Here is a 24563-nt window from a genome sequence, read left to right as displayed (position 1 = left end):
ACCAAGTAGTCAAACAAAAAAAAGATGTATCGATAATCGTTTTAGCATCGCATCGCAGCCCTGTGAATCGTAATCGAATTGAATCGTGATGTGCCTATAGATTCCCACCCCTACTCAACGCGCTCCGGCCCGCTCATCCGCACAAAACAGTGCCTGGTGGCTTGAGAACGCAAACCCTGAAAGGTTATCTCAGCGCAAACCTCAAAAACACAAACCCATGAAAACGCAGACGGCGTGCACATGTGAATCACGTGTTTAGTCTATAGGTATGCGCTTTTGAATAGATATGTGCGCTGGCTTGTAGTCCTTTACAAACCAACCCTCAACAAACTACTTGTCTGGCCTTAAAAATGTATAATAAAGAGTTATTTATCGCTTCCGCATAGCCACGTGAACCAGAATTATCCCGACAATGCAGAGGTAAAGGGAAGGGAAGGAGGCCTTCACAGGGGAGAGACTAGTTGACACTTCAGGACTGTGTTGTCGTCGTGTCCAGGCGCAGGTCCCTCATCAGATCTGGATACGGCCTGGATCCGGCGGACTGCGGTAAACCTCGGGATAAACAGAGAGACTAATATTAGCGTAGACGCCATCCTTCTTATGATGTAACAAGTACATCAGGATTTATGGGAAGTGTTCCCATTAATGAAAGGACTGTTTTGGGTTAATACAACTTGAGATTCCTTTAAAATCTTTAAAATGTGAAGTACTTTGTGCTTCTTTCCTGTCTCTGGGATCGCTAGTGAATGATGTAAACATGATTAATATTAATAAACCCAATTATTTCACCACACATTACAGAAATATTCTGGGTTCAATACAAATTAAGCTCCACCATTATCTGTAAAATGTTTATCGATTGCCACAGTTAAAATGTTAAAAGAAAAAAAACAGTAGTTAAAATTCTAAATCCTTGTTTAAATATGCCTTCCTCTCTACTATATAGTAGCTGTACGTGAAGAATACTATGTGAAGCAACACAACTGACTTGTAAGTCACATGGCAATGACAGGATGATGTCTGCATGCTATACTAGCATTCATACTATATAGAACATGCTTATTTTAGTGCTCACGAAGTTCGTTCCTCCTCAAATGAAGTATCTAAGCAGGTAGTATGCGATTTTGAACTTTCTGTTGTAGGCTATTATTAATCTGAATACCAGAACATCTTCCTGAAAAACTTAAAACACTGTTTATTTAATTTGTATTTTCGTTCTGTTGTATTTATTTGTCCGTTTTGTGTGTAATTAGTTTCTTTGTTCTAATTGTATGGCTGGCTGTTTACTTGTCTTATGTAGCCTAATTATTTTAAGGACCTTTTTCTTACATTAAAGTATAGCATTGGTTTTTTCTAAAGTATTGATAATTGTGAAATTGACTCGTGTAACATGACTTGCACGTAGCTGTACAAATTCCTGCCATGGTGATCCATGCTTCTGAGATTATTGGACTATCCCTGTGGGAAGCACATAGTTGTGTGTACATAGACATAGAGGCGCAGATTTGCCCCTAAGGGCCCATCACCTGCTGCAACACAAGTACACAATGTCTTCTCCAAATCTCATTTATCACCATGGATCGGGGTTTTGATGTTATTTTTGTGATATTCCTTAAAGCTGCAGTCCGTAGTTTTTCCTCTTTGTCACCATCTCTGTTCGAAATCTGCAATTGCAGTTATTTGCGGAATTATCAACTTTACGTGGGTTGTGCCTCGGCACGGCAAAGCGTGGATGAATCCGATGTTTTGAGGAGAATGTGCGGCTGTCAATCGCTAGGGTTGGACCCGAATATTTGAATATTCGTTCGGTGGGTTGGTATTCGATTTGAAAATTTGACATTCGAATATTCGTTTTTTGTTTTTTTTTGCACACCTAGGATCCCCCGCGAAACGGTTCTCATTCGCGCTTGAATAAGGCCGGTGACACACTGGCTGCGTGGCCTGAGCGTCTCATCTGCGTGGCATGTCTGTTTTTATTTCGGCTCCCATGTTAACAGGTTGGAGTTTGCACACTGCCTGCGTGAGACACCCGTCTCAGGCGCGGCTCGAGCCACGCGGAAAACGCGTGCATGCTAGAAATAGAACTGACCCTAAAGTGTTCCTGCAACCGGAGTGTTCTCTGGCTAGAGCGCAGAACAGCGGAATGTGTATGGATCGAAGTGCATGCCTGAGCTTGTGTTTTGGGTTAAGCTGCGTTGCTTTGACATTGTGGAAAATAGAATAATAGAAAAGAAATGTATTAGCCTTTTTACCCGTTTATCAATCTAAATTAATCTCGTTTTTAATTTAACTCAATTTCGTTTTTCTTTATTTAAATTTCGTTTTTCTTTATTTAATTTCATTTTTTCTTTATTTAAATTTTGTTTCTTTATTTAAATTTCGTTTTTTTTATTTCAATTTCGTTTTTTCTTTATTTAAATTTCATTTTTTCTTTATTTAAATTTTGTTTCTTTATTTAAATTTCGTTTTTCTTTATTTAAATTTTGTTTTTTCTTTATTTAAATTTCGATTCTTTATTTAAATTTCGTTTTTCTTTATTTAAATCTACCCTTTACTGTGTCAGTAATTTGTTAGTCAGAAAAATATTAGACTACTTTAAAAGTATTGCTTAAGTTAACAGACTGTGTGCGTTTAATATCACCAGTGCAGACAGTGTCCGTTCTCGGAGCATATAAGCCCTGCTCGCGTGAGGCGCGCCGCTTCCCGCTCGCGCTGTTCTGTAGTTTACTAAAAGTTTATTAATTCTGAATGTGTCGCGTCTCGTGTGTCCATCTATATATTGCACCAAATGCGACACTGCACTCCCTTGTTAAGTCGATTGGATGAACGGTTCTCGAAATAATCAAAATGCAAACGGACAAACAGACACATAGAGAATACTGCCTTTATTAGAGATAAGAATATGTTCAGCCCCCTCTCTCCGAAGCTTCGAATATTCGATGTTCATTACTACCAAAGCTTCGAAGCTCAAAAAATGGTATTCGGACCAGCCCTATCAATCACTGCGGGGTGTGGATACTGTCATTCGGAATCACAGATTCTACTTTTTGGAAGTATGACCAACATAAGAATTTTCACTGGAAAATGTCATCTGAACAAGTAAGTATCATCCACTTTTGTTCTGACCAACTAAGGGGGAAAACAGCATTGCAGTAAATCACGCTGATTAAATCTAACGACCACTTTTCATGTCACGTCAAACCGTGTTTGTTCTCAAATTGTTAATGTTAACAACATCAGCATTGCGTGACTACATTTAATGCCCTTCCAATATTTATCCTTGTTTTCGCATGGGCCCGGTTGCAATCTCTTTTTTTTCCTGTAGCCTCTCCTAAGTCCGAAGTCTTTTGCATTTTACAACGGGTGAATCTCCAGTTGTCACTGGTGATTGTCGTTCGAACCTTTCTGGATCCGTCATCAAATTGATAAGTTTAATTATATCAAGTGCTGTGAGAAAAGGCTATAAATCTCCTCCTCCAACATCCTCACACGCAATATAGCCTACTAGCCGAGACACCTTCTTTATGTGTACAGATGTGATGTGATGATGCAAAGACATGCTTGAATTTCCTGCGAAAATCCACCAGTACCACTGGAATTAAAAACATTATTACAAGCTTACAGTTTTGAACATTGACTGGTTATGTACTTGTTCAAATTATTTTGGATCATTTTTAAACCAAAAAAGTTACGGACTGCAGCTTTAAACAGTGTATTAAAAATTTATTATTATTATTACATTTTGCTGTACAATATATTTCTGTCATTATTTTAAAAGTAAAACTGAACTTTTATTTTGGCAGGTTGTAATGAAGACCTTTTTAGATTCTGATGATAGTTTTAAGCAGCAGTAGATAGTTTTGCGCTTAATATTCAGAGATACTAGTCGATATTGTGATGTATACAGCACTACTTTTGAATTATTCATCAATTTCTTTTCCAAATTCTGTGACATTCAGTTATATAAACTCTATGATGTAAATTTTATGACTGGATTCTGTGAATCTGTCCCCGTTTTCACATCACTGAAAATCATAGGATCTGTCACAACCCCATTTCAGTAGTTAATGCCAATTCCAGGGAAATTTCACAAATCTTGATACCAATTTCAGTAGCACAGCAATAGCTAATGGACATTTCAACAAGTCAGCTTGTGCGTTTCTGTTCTGATCTCATCTCATGTTTCCTGGATAACTTCATCTTGTACTTTCCACCACAACAACTTTATGATGCCGTTTTTTCCAGTTCAACAGCCCAATGAATCCATAATTAATTACAGATTTTCCATCGCTCAGGATAGAGGTTGGTCTCTCAAACAAAGTTCACTAAGCTAGACTGAGTTGGAAACAAACCCCCTACTGCTGTTATCTCATATCCATTGGCCCAGTCCAGTCAGGGCTAAATGCATCAGAAAACAGCTGCTGGGCCTATTTATAACATGCAGGTGACATGCAGCACATGGGCCAGTCACTCTGATCATCACTTACAGTTGTTTATGAGATACTATTAGCCTGGCTTGCATGTCTATAGATTCAGACCTTAGGCTTTGGCTCTTTGGCTGCATTTACACTGGAGGTCTTGATGGTTAATTATGATTTGTTGACTATATCTGACGACCAGCTTATCTTCTTTTATAAGTTACCCATATCCAATATCGTACTATACTAGGGATGTCACGATACCAAAATCTATAGTAGTCGGTGCTGATTACCAAAAGTACGCAATACTCAATATCAAATATCGTTTTTATACATATTTTTTAAAAGAAATTACAATTATCTCACCAAAACATTTGTTTACTCAATGTATTTGTTTTTATGAGGTCGTTTGTTGCAATAGTCAGTAATAAAACAAGAATGAATTAGAAGCAGTAGCATAAATAAATACAATAGAATAAAGATACACCTGAGTGGACGTCATTCACCATGTCGCTTTTTCAATGGGTGTCCTCATGTCTACAGCCAGAAGCCCATTTTTCGGCACTGTCCATACACTCTGACTGAATATGTGGCCTGTGCTGGCAAAATGTTATTTTCACATTCTCTATTAAAAAACCGTCAAAATGATGTATCAGACAAAAAAATACTGAGCTACACCTTTTTGAAGTCGATAGAGTCAGCAGTAAATTTTGAAAAAAATCTAGTTAAAGTTTTCTGAGGGTTCCAAAACAAAATCACCCAGCAAGCAACCGTACCTTAAAATCTCTGGTAATAACACCAAATTTGGCACACACAAAGTCAAAACCAAATATATATAGAAAAATATATATATTAAAGGGGTGGTTTACTGCTTTTTTTCTTTGCATGATTGTGTTTATGGGGTGCAATATAACATGTCTTCGGGTTTTTTTTGTTTTGTTTAAGTCTTATTTTTCATAAATTTCACCTTTATTGTAAGCCGCTTTCTCCTCTGTCATTTGAACGACCGGTTGACTTCCTGAGTCTATGAAAACACTCCCTCGGAAACAGGCAATGGGCTCAGATTGGTTAGTTGGGCCGGTGTGTTGTAATTGGCTAAACTGCGTTGTGCATGTTGTCCGGAAACTTCACGCTCATTACCTTTACGGGCGAAAGTTGCATGTGCTCCGGTCAAATGTAAATATCAGACCCAGAAAGCGGCAATGAAGAGAGTCAAGCAACCTCCGCAAACACGGCTCTTACAAAACGTTTCTGAATGGTACATTTTTTATTATTATTATTCTATTCTAATCTACTATTATTATATATGTATTTCGATATGCTATTACTTGAAAATGCTACTGCTGCTTGTTAGCTTTTGAGATACGGTTTTCTCCTGATTAAACATTTAATATAAATGAGTAATACCGTTTTTTAAAGTTATTGTTTTAACTTCAGCAGCTGAAGTTTGCTGTTGCGATTAGGCTACATATATATATTTTTTAACTTTATACATGTTTGTCTTATACACACAAAATAGCATCGAACTGACTGGCTATAAACAAACAGCGTTGGCATTGGTTTACGTTCTTGATCAAATCGATCGTCATAAAATATACATGGAAAATACATTTACAAAATTAGTGCATAATTACAGATTCAGGTTCAAAATGTTTGTACGCGTAAGTGGCTACTAAAGCCAGTGCTGGCATTTGTTTACGTCCTTGATAAAACTAAAACATTACGCCTGAAATTATACGCAAATAGGCTACATTTAAAATGATTAAGTCTTACTTACAGGTTGTGGCCCAAAAACTGCTGTCTCTGGTTGTAAAGTTAGAACTGCTTCATGTTTTAGTAACAGTTTCTTGTTGAATCCGGCATTGAATTCGTGGAGATTCTGGAAGCTGTCTTCCGTAAAATGCGCAGGAATTTTCAGGAAAATCATCAAACATAAATTTTAGCCATTGTTGACGAACTACAGCGTCCGTATGAAGCCCGAACACAGAAGACCTGACAGCTGGGTGAAAATAACACACTTTAGACGGCATGGCTACAGCTCTCCACTATAACTCCTCCTCTTCGACAAAGCTGCAGAAATATGGCCATGCCCCCTTTTTTGCATGGGTTAGTTACGTATAAAACCCGGGAAGTACCTCGTTGTAGTCCCATTCGAGTAGTTTTTGTAGGCATTAAACTTCCTGATTTTTAAAAGTCGATATCTCTGCTTAAATTGAACTTTCAGCGCAGCAACTTTGCAGATACTGTTCATGCACCAACAGCAACATTACACACTATTCCCTCTGGGCTTCTTTGTATAATAGTCACACTTAGCTTCCTCCCACCCGAAAACGGGCGAAGCCTTAAAATTTTACTTTACTTTTTCCCAGGATAACCAATCAAATATATTTTTGTTCTATAATGTTTTCTGATTATTATTTAGAATTTTTTATGATAGTTTGCATTAATTATATAATTTTTATTAGCTATTTTTTCCATCAGAATTAATATATATATTTTTATTTTATTTATTTTATTTTATTTTTCAATAAATGCAACATTTCACATCAAATTAGAGTGCAGGCCTAAAAAAAAAAAATTCAAGTGAGAAGAGCGCCACCTAGTGGCTTCAAAATTTATTAATTTGTGTCATGTCCTATAGGCGGCCTATAGCTTTTTTATTTATTTATTTGATTTATTCCCATTCGGAAAGAAAACAATTTATTACTAATCAACCACTGAATGGAACAACACAAATTATATATCATTTTAAAGCTTAGGACCTCAGCTTTTTAATGCATCTAATTACATTTATTAATTCCTAACGAGTGCTGAGTAATCCCTCTAAAACCAAGTGTACGGCCAGCAGGCGCCACCTAGCTGCGAAAATATTCATTACCATATTTTTCAAAAATCTTGCCTTGATTAACACAAAGTTGATGTCATTTGAAAGCTTAGAGTCTGAACTTTACAGTGAATGTATCCACTTTGAAAAACTCTTAAGTATTGCTGAGTTATTTGCTGATAAATAGAATTTCTTTTTTTCATAATCTATAAAATAATGTACTGCAATGTGTCAAAAACATCATACAGCTCATGAAACATTCTCAGATAATTGAAAATGGCACTTCATTTTTTACAGCATATTATTACAATTAAAATGAGCCCAAAATTAACATAATCTATTGCTTTTATGACAAGATATTCTTCATGGAGAAAAAATTGCCCATGAGGGGGTGTCAAAGACTGTACAAAAAGGCTATCTCTTTTCAAAATGCTGTAATTTTTGATTCCTTTATCCAAAAATTATTATTTTTTTATCCAGATGCAGCTAACATGTAGGGGGACTTCACTAAAAAAGAATGTTCCTCCTACCTTATTTCCTTCCTGAGTTATTCCATGACAAATAAGAAAGATATGCAAAAATCATAATAAAAATTATATATATATATTGTCTTTTATCCGCCGTTTCTTGGCAGGACAATGTCCAAATGTAATGTAATTTATATTTTCAAAAAAATTAAAAAGAGTTCTTTCAAACGATACCTACCTTTTGACTCTCCTTGCTATAGTTTTGGAGTTATTATGATTATATAATTTTTATATAGTTTGGGGCAAAATGTGCTGTTTCAGTCTTACCAGTTAATTTCTCTGTGTGTGTGTGTGTGTGTGTGTGTGTGTTTGTGTGTGTAGGTGTGTGTGTGTGGGGGGGGGGAGGGTGTCTTTTTTGCACTCTTGATGTTTGAGTGTCACCCCTTCATTGCTGTACACTTTTTTTCAGCACAGTTTCTGATCTGTAGCTTGTACCACCAAAAGTTTCTCTGAGTTTTCCTATTTTTTCGTATTTCCCATTCATTTCCTATGTCGCCCGTTTTCGGGCGGGAGGAAGCTAAGTGTGACTTTTTTTTTTACGACTCTTTAACATATCAGAATCATCTCCTTGATTTTTTTGTGTGTTCATATAGGTAATAAAAGAAAAGTCACCAAGTTTGTTTCACCCCCATCCGATGAAGCAAAAAAAATTTAACAATTCGAAATGTTCAAGTTTTCGCCCGTTTTCGGGCAAAGAAGCCCAGAGGGTTAAAATGAAAAAAGTGAAATCACAATCAACCACCCCTTTAAACTTTTTTCCCCATGATACCATAATATATATAGACTTAATGTACCGCACAGGTGTAATGTTACACATAAGGTAATTTTCCCCAACAGTTAACCAAACGTTTATTTAAGACATTAGACATAACAGATAATGTTTGCGTGAATATTCGCCAAGACAGATATTTTGAAAAACTGTAATTCTACAGTATGTATGTGTATATTGGGATGGCGTGCTATCTGAGGCGTCTTTGTGCGCACGCTTCGCTTCAGCTCTGTCAGTCAGCACGAGTAAGATCGTTTTGTTTACATACATCAGCACGAGTTTGAAAATTACATTTCATTGGTTCAGACTCATGCCATCGAGAATTTGCTATGAATATTCACAAAGTTGGAATACATCGCTTTACAATGATATCAAACTTGTGCTGAGAGGAAGCGCGAGAAGCGAGCAGAGAAAAAACAGCATTTTTCATGGACAAACTAACGGTTCACCTCTCAGAAAACGCACAAATAAAGATGCTTTTAGATGCTTAATCACTATTTGGAGCACTGGGATCGTTAAACGAGGGCTTAATCAACAAATTGTTGTGAAAACCTCAAAATCGTCATTTTTCACTTTTTTTTGCCCGTAGCTCGAAATTAACCCGTGCGCATTCCGACTCACTATAGTAACTCAAGAAGCTTCTGAGGGGCCAGTTTGGGTAACATTTGAAGAATCGTGATATCAGTTTGTGTGGAGAAATTAATATCTAAGTAGTTGTTGTGTGTTTTGTTTCTTATGGGTCAACAACGTGACCGAGGAGGACCACGTGTAAAGAGGCCCAGTTTGTCCCTGATCTATTTCCAACCAATGTCGCCTCTTTTAGGGGCCTTTCAGCCTCGACAATTTCCTCTTTTGCTGTCAAACAAGTGTAGTTTCTTTCTCCTTTCTTCTCCGTCCTGTTTTGCAATATATTTTTTGTTAGTGCCACTACACAAAGGTCCCAGATGCCCACAGCAGCACTTTGAAATTGTCAGCACAAATATTTAACCGGTATTTGCAGTCTTAAGGGACAAGGGCTGGTAATTGGTCTGTGAAGACAAGCACAACACTGTCATGGTTACCCTCAGAGCTGAAGTTAATGGTACTTCTGCGGGTTTACTAGTAAATGCTGGTGGTGCTGTTACCTCGACAGCAATTGTTTACTGATCTTCACAATTCTCTCTGTGTGTATCGGTTGATGTGTGTGGCCCCCGTGTGCTATTGACATAGCTCAGAACCACCCAATTAACCTTACACTGCATGGAGTAAACGAGTACAGTACCTCAGGGTCGGACCCCTGGTGGACTTGGTGTCAGGAGTATTCTTCTCTCTGTTTGTTGTACATGCTGATCTTTGTTCAACAGTTGAAGTTCATAGCTCATTGCTTCACACAGATGTAGATTTATATTCAGCTCAGATAAATCTTTTCCATGTGGTCGGAACTAGAAACACAGAACTTTATTTTTCTTGGGTACCTGGACATGGAAACCAATCTTTAATTTTAAATTGGAAAATAAATGGGATCAGTGTACAAGCAGCAAACTGTATGAAATTAACCCTACTGTGGGTAAAAGTTGTCTTTATTTCCAATAGTTACTGGGATCAGCAAAAAAATAAAGCAAAATTTAAAAAACTAATATAAGTAATTTGTTTCTCGTCATTAAAATAGACCAGGAAGATGGCGTGGCAACACCAACCAGTCAAAGTATATCAGCATATTTTATTATATGAAATTACATTTTTAAAAGCAAGAAATAATGACAGTGACATTTTCCGAACTAAATAAACGTTTGTATTAAAATATTTATTTTATTTAATTAATGTATTCATTTTATTGTTTAAATTTATAGTTATAATTGTATCATTTCATTATTATATTATGATATACAATGATTGTATATAATTGCATTTGTACTTTTTATGACAAAAATGTGAGTTGTGGTTTTCTGTCTTTGCTAAGGTTTTCTGGATGGTTTCCAGGGCTTTGCTATGCGGTTGCTAGGGTGTTTTGGGTCATTTATGTACTAAATTAAAGTCAAAAGAGCCCACCCACAAGTTATATGAACAAAAGCGCAAAATAATTTGTAACGCTTGCCTTTGCAAACACAACTTAATATAGTGAAAAATCCAGCGTATATTAACCATCACAGCCTCCATTTTGTTCCTCAGTGAAGTTTTTCAAAGGTAGGCTTTTATTAACCACATTAAATAGGTCATTGTTGTTTGGTTGTTATTGTTTTGTTCTTTTTGTTGCTTCACTTAGTGAATGAAATGATTAGTTTGGGTCTAAGCAAGTAGAAATTTTGGAAGTGTGGATTACGTTTAGAAAAAGTATGTTTATTTTCAGGAGAGGAAATGGCAAATTAGGTTAAGCCTTAGTATTAAAGTTTTAATGAATTACCAGCCATAAATGGCGAATTAGGATTGCAATTATAGGCCTAATACAACTTCCCAAATGAAGTCTTTATGTGCCTGATTTTGAAGCATTTACTCAATACTGCAGGAGCACAAAACATAGATGCCCATCTTTTAATTGGGCATTTAATTTTTTATTTTTTTTATTTTTATTTTGCCATTGTACTTTTAAATAAATGTTAAGTAAACTTTAAAAAAAAGTTGGCTGTTAATATGGTTTAATATTGAATACTGCTTAATGCCAAAACCAACACACACAAACAAAACACAGAAGAAACATTGAGTCTTCACAATTTTTCCCAGTGACAACAAGTACCCATGTTGACTATGCAATTTTCATTTCATAGTATTATCACAATGCTGAATTTATTTAAAAGATAAATAAACAGTATTGTACTCAATATTGTCCTTTTAATGGTAAGTTTAATCACTTTTTTTAATAACCAACATTTTAATACAATAAAGGGAAGTGATACACTTAAAAATGATGAAGTAAACTAATGTTTTAAATAGATTTAAGTGCAAAACAACAAACACAGCTTTATATACTAAGAATCAGAATATTTTCAACCGTGATCTGGATATCTTTTCTAGGCTGGTATGCGTTAGTCCAGGCTAAAATGTAAAACTGTGTTAATGTAAACAAATGTTTAAAAATAAATATTAAGTATTTAAGGGTTAGTTCGCCCAAAAATGAAAATTCTGTCAGTAATTACCCTCATGTAGTTCCAACCCCGTAAGACTTTCGTTCATCTTCGGAACACAAATTAAGATATTTTTGATGAAATCTGAGAGCTGGATCACTCCTCCTGCAGGCTTATGGACACCTTAACTTGCTGGCCCAGAAAGTGTATTAAATACATTGTTAATATAGTCCAAATGACTCCAGTGGCTCAATCTTAAGTTTATAAAGCGACGAGAATACTTTTTGTGCGCAAAAACAAACAAAAATAACGACTTTATTCCATAGCGCGTCTGTGTTGCACGTCACCACGTAGGCTCACTATTGGGCGACTCTGGTCATGTGTGATACGTGGTGATGTGAAACACAGACGCGCTACGCTATTACACTACGTAAAAAAAACTCGAGGTCCAGAGAGAAGGAAATGAAAAGTGGAATAAAGTCGTTATTTTTGTTTGTTTTTGCGCACAAAAAGTATTCTCGTCGCTTTATAAACTTAAGATTGAGCCACTGGAGTCACTTGGACTATATTAACAATGTCTTTAATACATTTTCTGGGCCAGCAAGTTAAGGTGTCCATAAGCCTGCAGGAGGAGTGATCCAGCTCTCAAATTTCATCAAAAATATCTTAATTTGTGTTCCGAAGATGAACGAAAGTCTTACGGGGTTGGAACAACATGAGGGTGAGTAAATACTGACAGAATTTTCATTTTTGGGTGAACTAACCCTTTAAGCATTTGGTGTTAAATGCCTTTTAGAAATAATGTAAATTTAATTTGAATTGTTTTCTTTTCTCTGACAAGTAGGTGTTTGAAACAAAGTGTTTCCGCTTTAGTCTGAACAGTCAGTGATTTCAGCACTCCAAACCAGTTTCGGCCAAATCTGAAAACTTGTCTCTGTACCTTTAACTGCTGTAGATGCCACTGCTGAAGACACTCGTGTAAGTCCCTGCAGACGCAGGTCTGCGGGGAGCATTCAGTAAAAGTGTAGAGCGCAAGAGAGCAGCATTCATACATCAGAATCTCTCACAGTTTGCCTGTGCATCTGACCAGTTTGAATTGTAATCAATAACGCTAAAAAAATATTATTAAGAGACATAGCGCAGGTAAGTAACAGACTTTTTTATCTGAAAAGCTGCATTCAGATGTGATTTTTGTGAATGTCACTGTAGAGTACGATACCTTAAATTTGTTTCAATGCTAATTAGAATGATCTTGTAACAAAATGTTGCTAACTAAGATAAAAAATGTAAATAACATTTAAAGAGGCAGTGCATTCATTAAATGCATTAAAAAAAATTCAAAAATGAATAATGTAAACAAAAAAAGTTTTGTACCTAAAAAAAGTCTGGGGAAAAAAAGGAAAAAGCCTGGGAAAAGTATTTACTCTTATTATCTGCTTTCTGTAAAACCTCAAGTCCCTATCAGCCTCTGTGTTGCGCAATGTTTTGAGTGCGTGTGTGTGAGTGGGATTGTGTGTGGGTGGGTTCGGGGACACTGTATGTAATCTCCGGTCACACACTCATAGTTAACGTGAGCTGCGCTGTCATGTGTGCGTCATGTTTGTCTTCAACGGACTGCCCTGGTCCTGCGTGTTAGGTTATGTCACAGAAGAAAACTCACTTATCTCTTTTTCCGATTCTCTTTCCAACAGCTCTGTCCTTCGGTAGGGGCTTTGTCCATGGCGTTCTTGCAGAGGACTGGAGACTACTGCCACGCTCAACATCTACACGTCTAAACCCGGGGAGAATGTGCTGCGCTCTTTTCACTGATTTCTGGATGCACTGAGACGCTCTTCCCTCTACTACTTGTGGTCCTGCAACCCAAAACTCCTCTCAAATCTAATGGGGTGATCTTACCTCTCTGGCTACGGCAAGCCATTAGAGAGGGAATACAAGATATTGGGGACTTTGAACATCGAGGAGTTTTGCAGTGTTTTATTCACGAAGAAAGATCAGAGGCTGAACAAAACGGTGAAGAGCGTCCTTTTGGTGAATTTGCTTGTGAACGGTTTGGACACTGAGTTGGAGGAAGCACAATGGCTCGGATGAACCGGCCGGCCCCAGTGGAGGTGTGCTACAAGAACATGAGGTTCTTAATCACACACAACCCAACAAACTCCACTCTGAGCAGCTTCATAGAGGTGAGCATTTGTACACCATCTTACCCCGTGTGTCCCCCCTTCTGCGTGTATTTGTCGTCTGTTTCCTCCCACCCTCCGCTTCTACTTTTATCCCTCGCTTGAACACGTACTCATTTTAGCAACACGTCCCGTTTCGGCTCACATGGTCTATCTTAAGACAACTCCACCGTCACATGGCCCACTCATTCTTATCTTGCTGGGAAAGTGTGCATGAACCATAGAGGCTCTAATGATAACAGCACATCCACAAAGCCTCCGTTTCCATGGAAACCCATCCCAGTGCTCCGTCACATGGCAGGGATGAGGAACAGAGCGTGTTCATGGACAGCTTACCTACATCTCACGCCATTAAAATGATTGTTTTTTATTTTGATGTGGAAAAATTATGTCAGAACAAATGGTGAATTTTTTTTTTTTGCTTTTTTTTTTTTTTTTTTTTTTACTGAATTGAGTTTTTTTTATCATCTGTATTTCTATTCCCATCACACTTTAGGATCTTAAGAAGTATGGTGCCACAACGGTGGTCAGAGTTTGTGAGATAACCTATGACAAAACTCCACTGGAGAAGGATGGGATAACTGTCGTGGTAAGTGCACATCTTCTTGATGCCCTTGTAAGCCATAATGTACTATCAGCTGGACATTACAAAAAAAAAACAACAACAGGGTGATCAGAACCCAGACATGAAGGGTCTTGTGTCATCCTGAAGGGGTTTAATTTTGCAATGTTGACCGTCTGACTATAGTATATCTCACTTAAAGGAGAACTTGGTAACTTTTTTAACTTAATAAAACTGTCTAGAAATCATTTGGATGGTTAAACAACCTGTTCTGGTGATATTGGTGACTTTCCCCGCTCCCCCCAGCGTTCCCAGGCGGAAAACCAACCTTGCAACTTGGGGACTACCGTCCCGGCAAAATAGAAATTGGAAGTCTCGTGAGAAGCGAGAACGAGAATGAGCGCGAAACACGAATCGCTTTACGGCAATTCGACATAAACACACACGCATGTATGATGTATTACCAGATAACCCACCTCGGTAGACATAGCTCCACATGATACAGTTGGCTTGCTCCGATCATAACAAACGCACATGAGCAGCGGTAGAGAGGGGGAGGAGGCCGCCGCAAGTGAGTTTTTTACGACCGTGTTGTGACATATACGCCGCCCCCCCCCCCCACAGCTGTAGGGGGAGCATGTGGGGAAAACATGCGACAACAAAGGGAAAAATCAGCGAAGAAGTGACTAGAGTTCGTTAGAGTTGCCGAGTTCTCCTTTAATGCACAGCAAAAGTGTTCTTAAGTATTTTTGACTTCATTTTCCTGTTATAATATCTAAAAATCCTTAAAACAAGATACATTTACTTGAGAAGAGAAACTGCATAAGACATTAAGACTTGTTGTCATTCTTATTAAAGAATCTTAAATGCAAGTATATTTTGTTATATTGCACTGGGAGATTTTTTTAAGTGAAAACAAGAAAAAAATAATCTGCCTGTTCAATAAGACGAAATACAGAAAAAAAGATAATGCAAAATGTGAAGTCATTAAATTGTATGCAGTGTTGCTTCTCAAGGAAATTTGTTTTGTTTCAAGGATTTTTAGATATTTTAAATGGAAAACCATAAACAAAAGAGTAATTATAAATTCACAAAGAAGCCATTTTTCTAGTATGCATCGCTACTTACCAGATAGTCCATAAATGGACATAAAATATTGGTTCGATTTGAAATCCTTTTATCATATGAAAAAACAAAACAAAAAAAAGACAGCAGAGTGATATGAGTGACGTGAAACTAGGACTGCTATTTAGAAAATGGATTATCCAGGACAATATTCGGATATACAGTACAGTTTAGTGGTCAATATACTAAAAAATTTGACCCCAGAATGCAACCATCACCCAATTAGATACAACTATTCTAAAGCTGTGTAAATAAATAGTTTATTTCACATTTAAAGGGCCAGATGGTGAAAACAATGGAGAGGTAAGAGCTTCTGGTGCACGTAGGCAGTTATTGAAAGTGTTCTGCGATAGAAGTGAAAAGTGAAACAGCTCCCCACAGACCCCCTTGACCCTCGTATACTCGTTCGCTCTCGCTCTCTCTAACACACACACACACACACACACACACTAAATTCATTATAGAGAATGTTCTCTTCCAAGCAGCCACACGTGTTTCTTATTACCGACGTCAACGTTTCACTGTTGCTATGGTAGCGGCAGAGCCTGGTCTCTCCATGTGGCCTCCAATCGGTCCCCGCCCACCCAACCTTTCTTTTATACTTTTTCTTCTTGACTTTCTCACAGCAAAACTGTAAAGAAAAGAGTCCAAGGCAAACTGTTGTATAAGTCTTGTTTTTACTGACTTCTGTGAATATAAAGGACATGCTGGCTGCTGGATACACCTCTTTTTTTCTGCAGACATAAGCCAAACCTGAAAATTCACACAAATATGACGTTTTTTTAAATGTGTCCTTCGAATGAGGTTGATCACCTGCAGTGAAAAAGACTTCTGTTTCAAGACGCATTCAAAAGACTGCTACATGTGACGCATTGGACATAGTGGCTTGCGTTGGTGTCATACACAGCCTAAGACGTATGTCTGTTGTTTATGTCCGCAGCACAAGTTGCTGAGAAACTTTGCGAAGCACAAAACCCTAGTGGGAACAATCAGCTGTGTTGTTTGCCTCATGTATTTGTGCGAGCACCTGCAACAAGGGAGTAAACTGCGTTCTCCCAGGAGGCACACACGTGCCATTCCGCACCCTTCCCACTCAGAACAACTGTAAAGAGATCTGCGAGACTGCAAGCTTGAGCAAGTGACCCTGCTACCTAGTTCTGGATTCCCAAAGTAGGCCACGACTGTTTACCCAACCTGCATTACGTCAGTGGCCTTCCATCCGCTCCCGAAAGGTTTCTGAGGTGTGTTTGCCCAGGAAATCAATAGGATGGGCTGGAGGGAAGTAGAGGAAGCGTTTGTCGCACGTCATTCATGCTTCAAAGGCTTTTCTGTAAAGCCAGCCTCCTAAAGGCCTTGCTGGTCTGACTTGTTTACTTGAAAATACTCGCACCTGCTAGTGTTGAGTGTCTTGTCCCTGGGGCTGTTGTGTGACTCCATATCACTCGTCGGTCCCATGTGATAAGCGATATTTTGAGGCATCTGAATGCCGACTTATGTGTCTGTACTGTGAGAAAGCTCTTTATAATTAAGGCCTGCCCTGCCAAGGCTCTCTGGATCACATGAGTACGTGTTTGTGTGGGCATCTGCTGCCAGTTAGCATGCTGGTCTAAGTGAGCCACGTCCCTCAGCAGCTGAACCACATCAAAGTCCCCCAGCGGTGGTTTAGGCGGGAAAACGGAAGAGGAGGGGTGGGATTTTCCTGATCTCCTGTGAAGCATGATTGTAATTCACCTCTCACCTTGAGGTCACAAGAGCACAGGAAAGATACACACGTATGCTAAATTTATGTCGTGTTCCACATGCCTCTCGGGCCTTGCGGTTTGCCTTAATGACACATAAGCATGCACCGCTTTTACAAACCACCTGAACAGTAGCAGGGATTGATGACAGTACATCACCACTTTAGTGGCATCACTAATATTTATATCAAACCCTGAACTTATACATTTGTTAGTAAGCTGAAGGGTTTATTGCGGTGTCTGAAAGTCTCAAACCATATTGTACAAGTCCCAAAAACCCAACAATCTCAGTTGATAGGAGACTCCTTGGCTTCATACATGCATTTAACAGTGATCTCAGACTCTGTATTTTTTGTTCTGGAATTGGTTTCCCAAAAGCATTGCTCGCCAACTATGTTCACATATTCCAACATTCCAAACACTTTGGTGTTTCCTATAATATTGTTCAAATGAACATTTGCAAACTGCATCACAATGTTATGGGGTTAAAAAAACTATGGCTCTCGACTTGTAGTTAGAAGCTTTTTTTTTTTTTGTTCGAATGATGTGGACTTAAAGGGATAGTTCACCCTAAAATGAAAATAGTCATACTCACCCTGGTGGTGTTCTAATGCTGTATGCCCTTCTTTCTTTTTTGGACGACAAAAGGTTAATTTTCACAAAATTCCAGTTTGTGCTCATGCATATACTGGAATTGAATAGCGACCAGCACCAAGCTTTTTAAAAAAGATGCAAAAGTATCACAGAATGATACCATGCAACACATTTTGTATATTCCATGTGTTCTGGGGGTATACAATAAAGTTTACGTGAAAAACAAACTTAAATTCAATGTTGGCCTATTATTTAACGAAAATCCTGACCTTGGCCGTTGGTCATCTGTGCATTGCTACGTGATGTGTGCATTCTTGAGACTCCACAGTTCACTCCGTCTCGCTCAGAAAAATCACACAAGTTTTGAGAAATCAAGATGAATAAGTATGTGACATAAAATACAATGCAAAGAAATCTCAAAAAAGTATAATTGTACTTTCATGAGTTAAATATAACCCGATCTGAATTTTTTTGTCTGATGACAGTCAGAATGACAGTTGACAGATGTGAATGCGATAACTTCTTGTCACAACGAACACAATGGATATATTCACCTCAAAGAATAAGGTACATGGATTGTATTTCATGTTGTGTCTTTGTTAATCTTAATTTCTCACAACTTTTTTTGGCAAGTTGGAGTGAACTGTGGCACTAATAGAGTCTCACAAACGTTTTTTTAAGATTTATTTTTGGCGTTGGTGTTGTCTTTATTATGATATACAGGATGCGAAGTGGGAGAGAGAGAAGGGGACGGGATTGGGAAAGGTTCGCTAGCTGGGACTCGAACTCGGGTCGCCCGAAGCGCAACGGCACTATATGTCGGCGCGCTGCCCACGAGGCTATCTGCACCGACAGTCTCACAAACTTAAATATACTGTATATGCAGATTTCACTCTTCTTCTTAATTTGTCAATATCACGAAACCGCCATTTTTGAAGTCTCGAATGTGCTTCAATACCTTTGAAATAAGAAGGAACCCATGATTGAGTCAAACATCTGGAAATCAGCAAAACAACAAAGAACAAAAAAGCGAAGTAGTCCTCGGACAGCAATAATCTGACATTAATCTGATCTTGAACCGATTAATTAGCAGAAGTTATTACTCCACCTGCGTGAAGACATCATTAGCAATAGTTCTATATTGTTGAACCAACTTTGCTTGAACAATTGATGTGCGTCAAAGTTACTATGGTTTCAGAAAAACAGTTGTGACTAAATTACTTGAGCAGCCAGTTACGTCTTTGTATGGGATATGCACCCATGGATGTTTATTACCGAATGATCCTCACTAACCCAGTACTGTTGCAGGTCTAACATCCCTCAGCACCTTCACCATTTGGATAACCCACTTTCACAAATAAACCATGTGTAGAAACATTTAGCAAAATCCAGCCGAAAACTGATGCAGTGGCCCCAACCATTATTTGGACACTTAAGTCACATTTAAAAAAAAAATGTATTTGCATTAAATGCAAACCTGGTGGCATATGTAAACAAATGCTGCACCAGCTCTTCTCAGAACTTGCTTCCCTTTCTGAACCATTTTTGCAATTCACACGGGTGTCCACTCGCAGTAACCACAGGTATAGTTCATCACATTAACTTTGAACGAAACACTACCGTTGGACAACCACAAAGTGTTTCAGAACATTAATTTTGAAGTTCTTTTTGGAAAATGTTGCTTTAAAAGTGTTTGTACTCTATCTATATCTATATCTATCTATCTATATATATTTAATTATTATAAAATTATTTATTTATTTAAATAAATGCCACTTGGTTTGATATTTAGTTGTATAATGCAATAACATTCATGCATTTAAGTGGACTACATTTGTCCAAATACTATTAGACACCTTAGACTTTTGATGTCATTATCACCAACTTGCAACATGACTAAAAGCTACAGTTAGTTGCAACAAATTTGAACATAGTTTATCACGTGAAGTCCGAAGTGATGTATTGTTTCAAAGTCAAAGCTTGTTTTTCAGTGTGAACAGACATATGATGTGCTCATGTTAAGAAGCTTGTTCTTCTCTCCTTAGGACTGGCCATTTGATGACGGCGCTCCTCCTCCCACTAAGGTTGTGGAGGACTGGTTGAGTCTCCTGAAGAGACGCTTCATAGATGACCCTGGTTGCTGCGTGGCTGTGCACTGCGTGGCTGGTTTAGGAAGGTCAGTAAATGCCCTTACAGATAGAGAATCCAATAAAGATTTAAACATATCTTTAAAGGGTCATGAAACCCTAAAACCATTTTTGGAGATGCTAACATATATGTACAGGTTACACATTACTGAAAACAACAATAGCACTCGTTATGTTTATTATGAAGTGAAAAGCCATTTTTTTTGTTAATTCTGAGCTATTTCGTTTGTCCGGTTTAAAAAGCAAAGTTGAACCAACGTCACGAAAAGTGAGTATTTTATCAGTGGTGATTGGCTGCTGTGGCTGGTCAATGTGAAAGTACGTCAGCAGTTTCTGAGCATTTCTCTACTTTATTTATGAGAATGAACTCTTTTAACCTAATCACTGCGCTGTATTTATTACGCATGAGATCGCATTAAAGCGAAGAATTCAAATGTCACGAAAGACAACTTCAGCACTGTTCGTTCTCCTCTGCCTGTTCAGTTTTACGTTTGGACACGTGCCGTAAGTGTATGTTTCTGCGCGGAACGACGCAATGAGGCTTCATGACACTTTAACTTGCTGACTAGCTGGGTTTTGCTCAGGCCTGGGAACTCTGGGGGCAAATGGGTTCATTTCTCGTCTCGTGTCCCATAAGTAAGCCCACCTTGTGTGCTCTGTTCTAGACCTTAATCTGGAAAGGAATGTGTACTGTGTGCCCTATAGAACATTATGCACCTCTGGTCTCCCAGGAGACATGTCTCCTCTATTAACTCTAGATGAAGTTGATAGTCCCCAATGGACTGAAACCATACTACGTACATAGTGAGCGAGAGGTACCTCTTCGGAGGCTTTAAAGTGGATAGTGTGCTCCGCCAAAGTCAACAGTCCCCAAAGTGCACTGACTCTGCTGCAGTCCCTTTCTGTTTTAAGAGGCATTGGGGTTAGGGCCGAAGACAAAACAGGAAGTTCCTTTTTATCCATTTGTTATTACTGTCCTCCTCAAACGTGTGCTCCGTCCATGACCTTTATGCCAGACAGTCTATCCCACATGACAGGGATTTTTTAGCTATACATGATGCTCCCAGTTACCTTTTGGATGAATTTTGTTCATGAATGGGAACTCCCTTAGTTGTTTTTGACCATAGAAGTTTAATGGGTACATATGTGTACTATAGGTACATAGTGCATTTTGTTGTGCAATATTGTTGTTACCATGAAACTATTGCAATTATAAATATTGAACAGTATGTGTCTCATAAGCATCTCCTACAGATGATGTATTTATGCTCTCTGTTGGTACACATACAGTGCAACAAAACACCTCAAACGATGACTATAAAAAAGGAGGAGGCAGTCTGGCCTCGCTGCTCTCGTCGTTTGGGCGGTAAAACTTCATCTCTGACGCACTTCATCCGCTTCCAAAGGGAATCGGCCTCGAATCTTGAAAGAGTGCCAATGTTTTTTTGGCCTGACTCGTTTATTTTCAGATGGCAACACTGTTTAGAACTGGGGTTTATGGCGTAAGATTTAATTGTCTTGACTGTACAGTGTATGTTTGAAAGTGAAGCATTGAGGTTTAAGTATTAAACTTTTCTTTGCTGTCCCTGGAGGCATGAATGATACCCCAGTCGCTGCTTGTTAAGGAGGGGTGTGCTGTTACTTTTGAAATAGATCAGATTTAACATTTTCAGCTTGGCAGGCGATAGAGAGAGAGTGGAAAGATCGCATAGACATTAAAGAGGGGACCCGAGTGATATAAAAAGAACCCACCCCCAAGTCTCTACGATATTCTGGTCTTTGCATATGACTTGAGCCATCAGGTATCCACCTAGCAACCATCCAGAACACCTAGCAACAGCATTAACCGTTGTTTTCCACCACTCACCTTTTCTGGAAGTTGTTTTTTCTTGCTTTGCCTGAATCTTGACTTTGATGATTGTGAAACATGAATTTATGTATGATGAATTAACTTCTTGTAATGCCTCTTGTCCACTGCATTTAATGTGGCAGTTTTGCACTGTACAGCTACAGTCATTTCTTTCTAAGAAACAGCTCATGGAACAATTGAGCTGCTCTAATGAGCCAATAAAGTTGTGTGTTAGAGTGGTTACAACACCCACATTTCAGCAGTCAAATCTACTACCTGTGAAACAATGGAGGTTTTGTTGTATGTTGTTTTCAAGTAATTATTCAAGAACAATGTCAGTAATAAAATAAAGCACAAAAAACATAGCAAATTAAAGGGTGATAGTCAAATAACAAATAAAAAAAATAGAACAAAGGTACACATTAAGAATTCAGTCCTTGAAGTTCTGCAGTATTTAAGCAAAAGTATTCAATGTTCCATTTCTCTCAATGTTTTTTTTCTTTTCTTTAGAGCTCCAGTACTTGTAGCTGTGGCACTGATTGAAAGTGGGATGAAGTATGAAGATGCCATCCAGTTCATCAGACAGTACGTACATCTCTCTCTCGACTTCTTTCAAGGACAACAGACCTTGAGCTCTTGACGTCAACTGCTATATACCTACAAGTGGATCATAAAAGCAAGTTCTTAGTTGCTACGCTTGCCAGAGTGCCTTTTGATAGCAAGGCCAAGCTTAAAGCTTTCAATACGCAAAAGATTCGCAATTGATCCTTTTTAAGCCCGCTCCCTCAGGTACTGTTCCTTGTGTTCTTAATGCTATTTTCAGTCCAATGTGGGCTGGAGTGAAACATGAGTTGGCAAGCCATTTTCATCTGCCGTCTTTCTTGAAAGAAGTCATTTAATTGTAACGCGATGAAATTGTAAATTAACATGCTAATGGACGTTTTTTTCCTTCACAGGAAACGCAGAGGTGCAATAAACAGCAAGCAGTTGACATATCTAGAGAAATATCGGCCCAAACAGAGACTGCGCTATAAGCACCCGCACATTTTCAAGAACAAGTGCTGCATCATGTGACTGCACCCTCACCCTACTGTTCTGAACCGAGCTGAACCTGATGGACTGGGCCACAACTGATGCACTTTTGCTGATTTGCTATAAAAATATGAACTGATTCGGTCTGGATGAAAACCCCGCTGGTGCCTAAAATCCTCCTCACTCTGATTGTGGTGTGGATACTGCCATGGCTTTTCCGAGACTTACGACTCAGAGATCTTAAAGGTTGCGCATCTCTGAGGTTAATGAGATATGGTGAAGGCAACCTCTGACCTTTGACCCTGCACCAGGACTGACACCCTAATCATGCCTCAAATGATCGTGAATGTCTGAAAGAGCCAGGTGGTGTGATAATGTGAATCATGGACAAAATTTGTGCTTTCTTACTCTCTCTACTAATTTTTCTTTCTACAGCTTTCCTTCTCTTCCCTGCCTGGAGTCCAATTTTTAGACGACTACGGTTCCTTTAACACTTTAAGTTTTCAGCACAAATCTTTTTACTGGTGACCTTTACCATGGGTGGGTTAATGAAGGGCTTATGTGAAAGATATTTCTGTTTCATAAAGCAGCTCTTTGCTTTTTCTATTAGGGTCAGAGCCAGTCACTTAAAGGTATCTGAAAGCTACATGCGAAGGTCAATGAATTTAACTGCGAAAATGCTTATGCGTGTTAATGTGCTAAAAATCAAACCTTGTGTTTGTTGGAGTAATTTTACTGTGTTAGGACTTCAGGGCTCCCTGGAAGCGGTCTGTCTATGATACTTGTCCATTCAGTTCAACAGAGATCAGATGGTAAAAACTACCCTATATAAATGAATTACCAGACAAGACAGTGGTTTGAAGTTGTTTTTCTCTGTTTTTTAAGAAAACACCTCCAGCTGCATAATACAAATAAAGGCTGTTGCAATCATGAATGAGGACTGGGAGTGTTTTGTCATGAGGTGACCTCATAAAGTGTAACAAGTTCACTGCCCATCAAAATATAACCATACTGCCCTCTGCAGGGCAAAGACTCAGATCTTCTTCTCTTATGGCATTCTACTAACTGTGAGTAACTTTGCAACTACATGTCAACTAACTCTCATCAGACTTTAAGTAGACTGTCTGCTTAATATCTGTTAACTTTATTTTGATGCTCTTCCAACATTCTAGTCACTATAAGTAACTTGCAACTGCGTTTCAACTTATTCTAACCTGAGCCCTAACACCCAGAGCCGGATTAACGCAAAGGCAAACTAGGCACGTGCCTAGGGCCCGATTGGCGGGATGGGGCCCAGACAGAGGGACAAAAAAAAAAAAAAAATTAAATGTCCTATCTACAATTTATTTCAAAATGTAGCCTATTAATCAACTAAAAATAGTGACAATGTTTATCTTAACCATAGACTGTTACATTACGTCACATTAACGCCAGCCCATGACTGTATAGAGGCGCCAGCCAGTTTAGTCCGAGGGGACGTCAGAGGCGATCAGAGGCGGTCAACGAACGCATCCATCAGGTGCTGCGAGTGCGAAGCAAAAGCAGAAATAGGCACGCAAAGAAGCACAGCTCGTAATGCAGGTCATCGATTTTGGTGTGATTGCAATGTATTTTAAATATAAACTTGTGGGATACTGTAGATCAGCGTCATTTCTGGAAAAATCATTCACCGCTTTGTGAATTTAAAAGAGCGCGCGAGCGTCATTAACGTGCCCAGACGCGACGCTTTGAATTTGCGCGTACAATCAATGAATAACATCGC

General features: G+C 38.5%; 1 protein-coding gene across 2 annotated transcripts in view; it reads left to right on the top strand.

Annotated features, from left to right (window-relative positions):
- The window catches only part of ptp4a3a (protein tyrosine phosphatase 4A3a), a 37762-nt gene extending 14027 nt beyond the window's left edge, over nt 1-23735 (top strand). Inside the window, exons 1-6 of one of the 2 annotated variants that reach the window (XM_081376355.1) lie at nt 12537-12719; nt 13268-13756; nt 14250-14342; nt 19819-19949; nt 22280-22354; nt 22726-23735. In XM_081376355.1, coding sequence (XP_081232481.1) covers nt 13652-13756; nt 14250-14342; nt 19819-19949; nt 22280-22354; nt 22726-22843 — 522 coding nt within the window. In that variant the 5' untranslated portion in view covers nt 12537-12719; nt 13268-13651 and the 3' untranslated portion in view covers nt 22844-23735. Of the gene's footprint in view, nt 1-12536; nt 12720-13267; nt 13757-14249; nt 14343-19818; nt 19950-22279; nt 22355-22725 lie in introns of those variants that run through there. The other variant, XM_081376356.1, reaches the window with a different exon arrangement.
- The last annotated feature ends 828 nt before the right edge of the window (nt 23736-24563 follow it).

The sequence above is a fragment of the Scardinius erythrophthalmus genome (genome assembly GCF_964197995.2).
Source record: "Scardinius erythrophthalmus genome assembly, chromosome: 10".
In the NCBI taxonomy this organism is placed as follows: Eukaryota; Metazoa; Chordata; class Actinopteri; order Cypriniformes; family Leuciscidae; genus Scardinius; species Scardinius erythrophthalmus.
The sequence above is the reverse complement of the archived record's forward strand: the minus strand, read 5'-3'. Positions and strand labels throughout refer to the sequence as shown.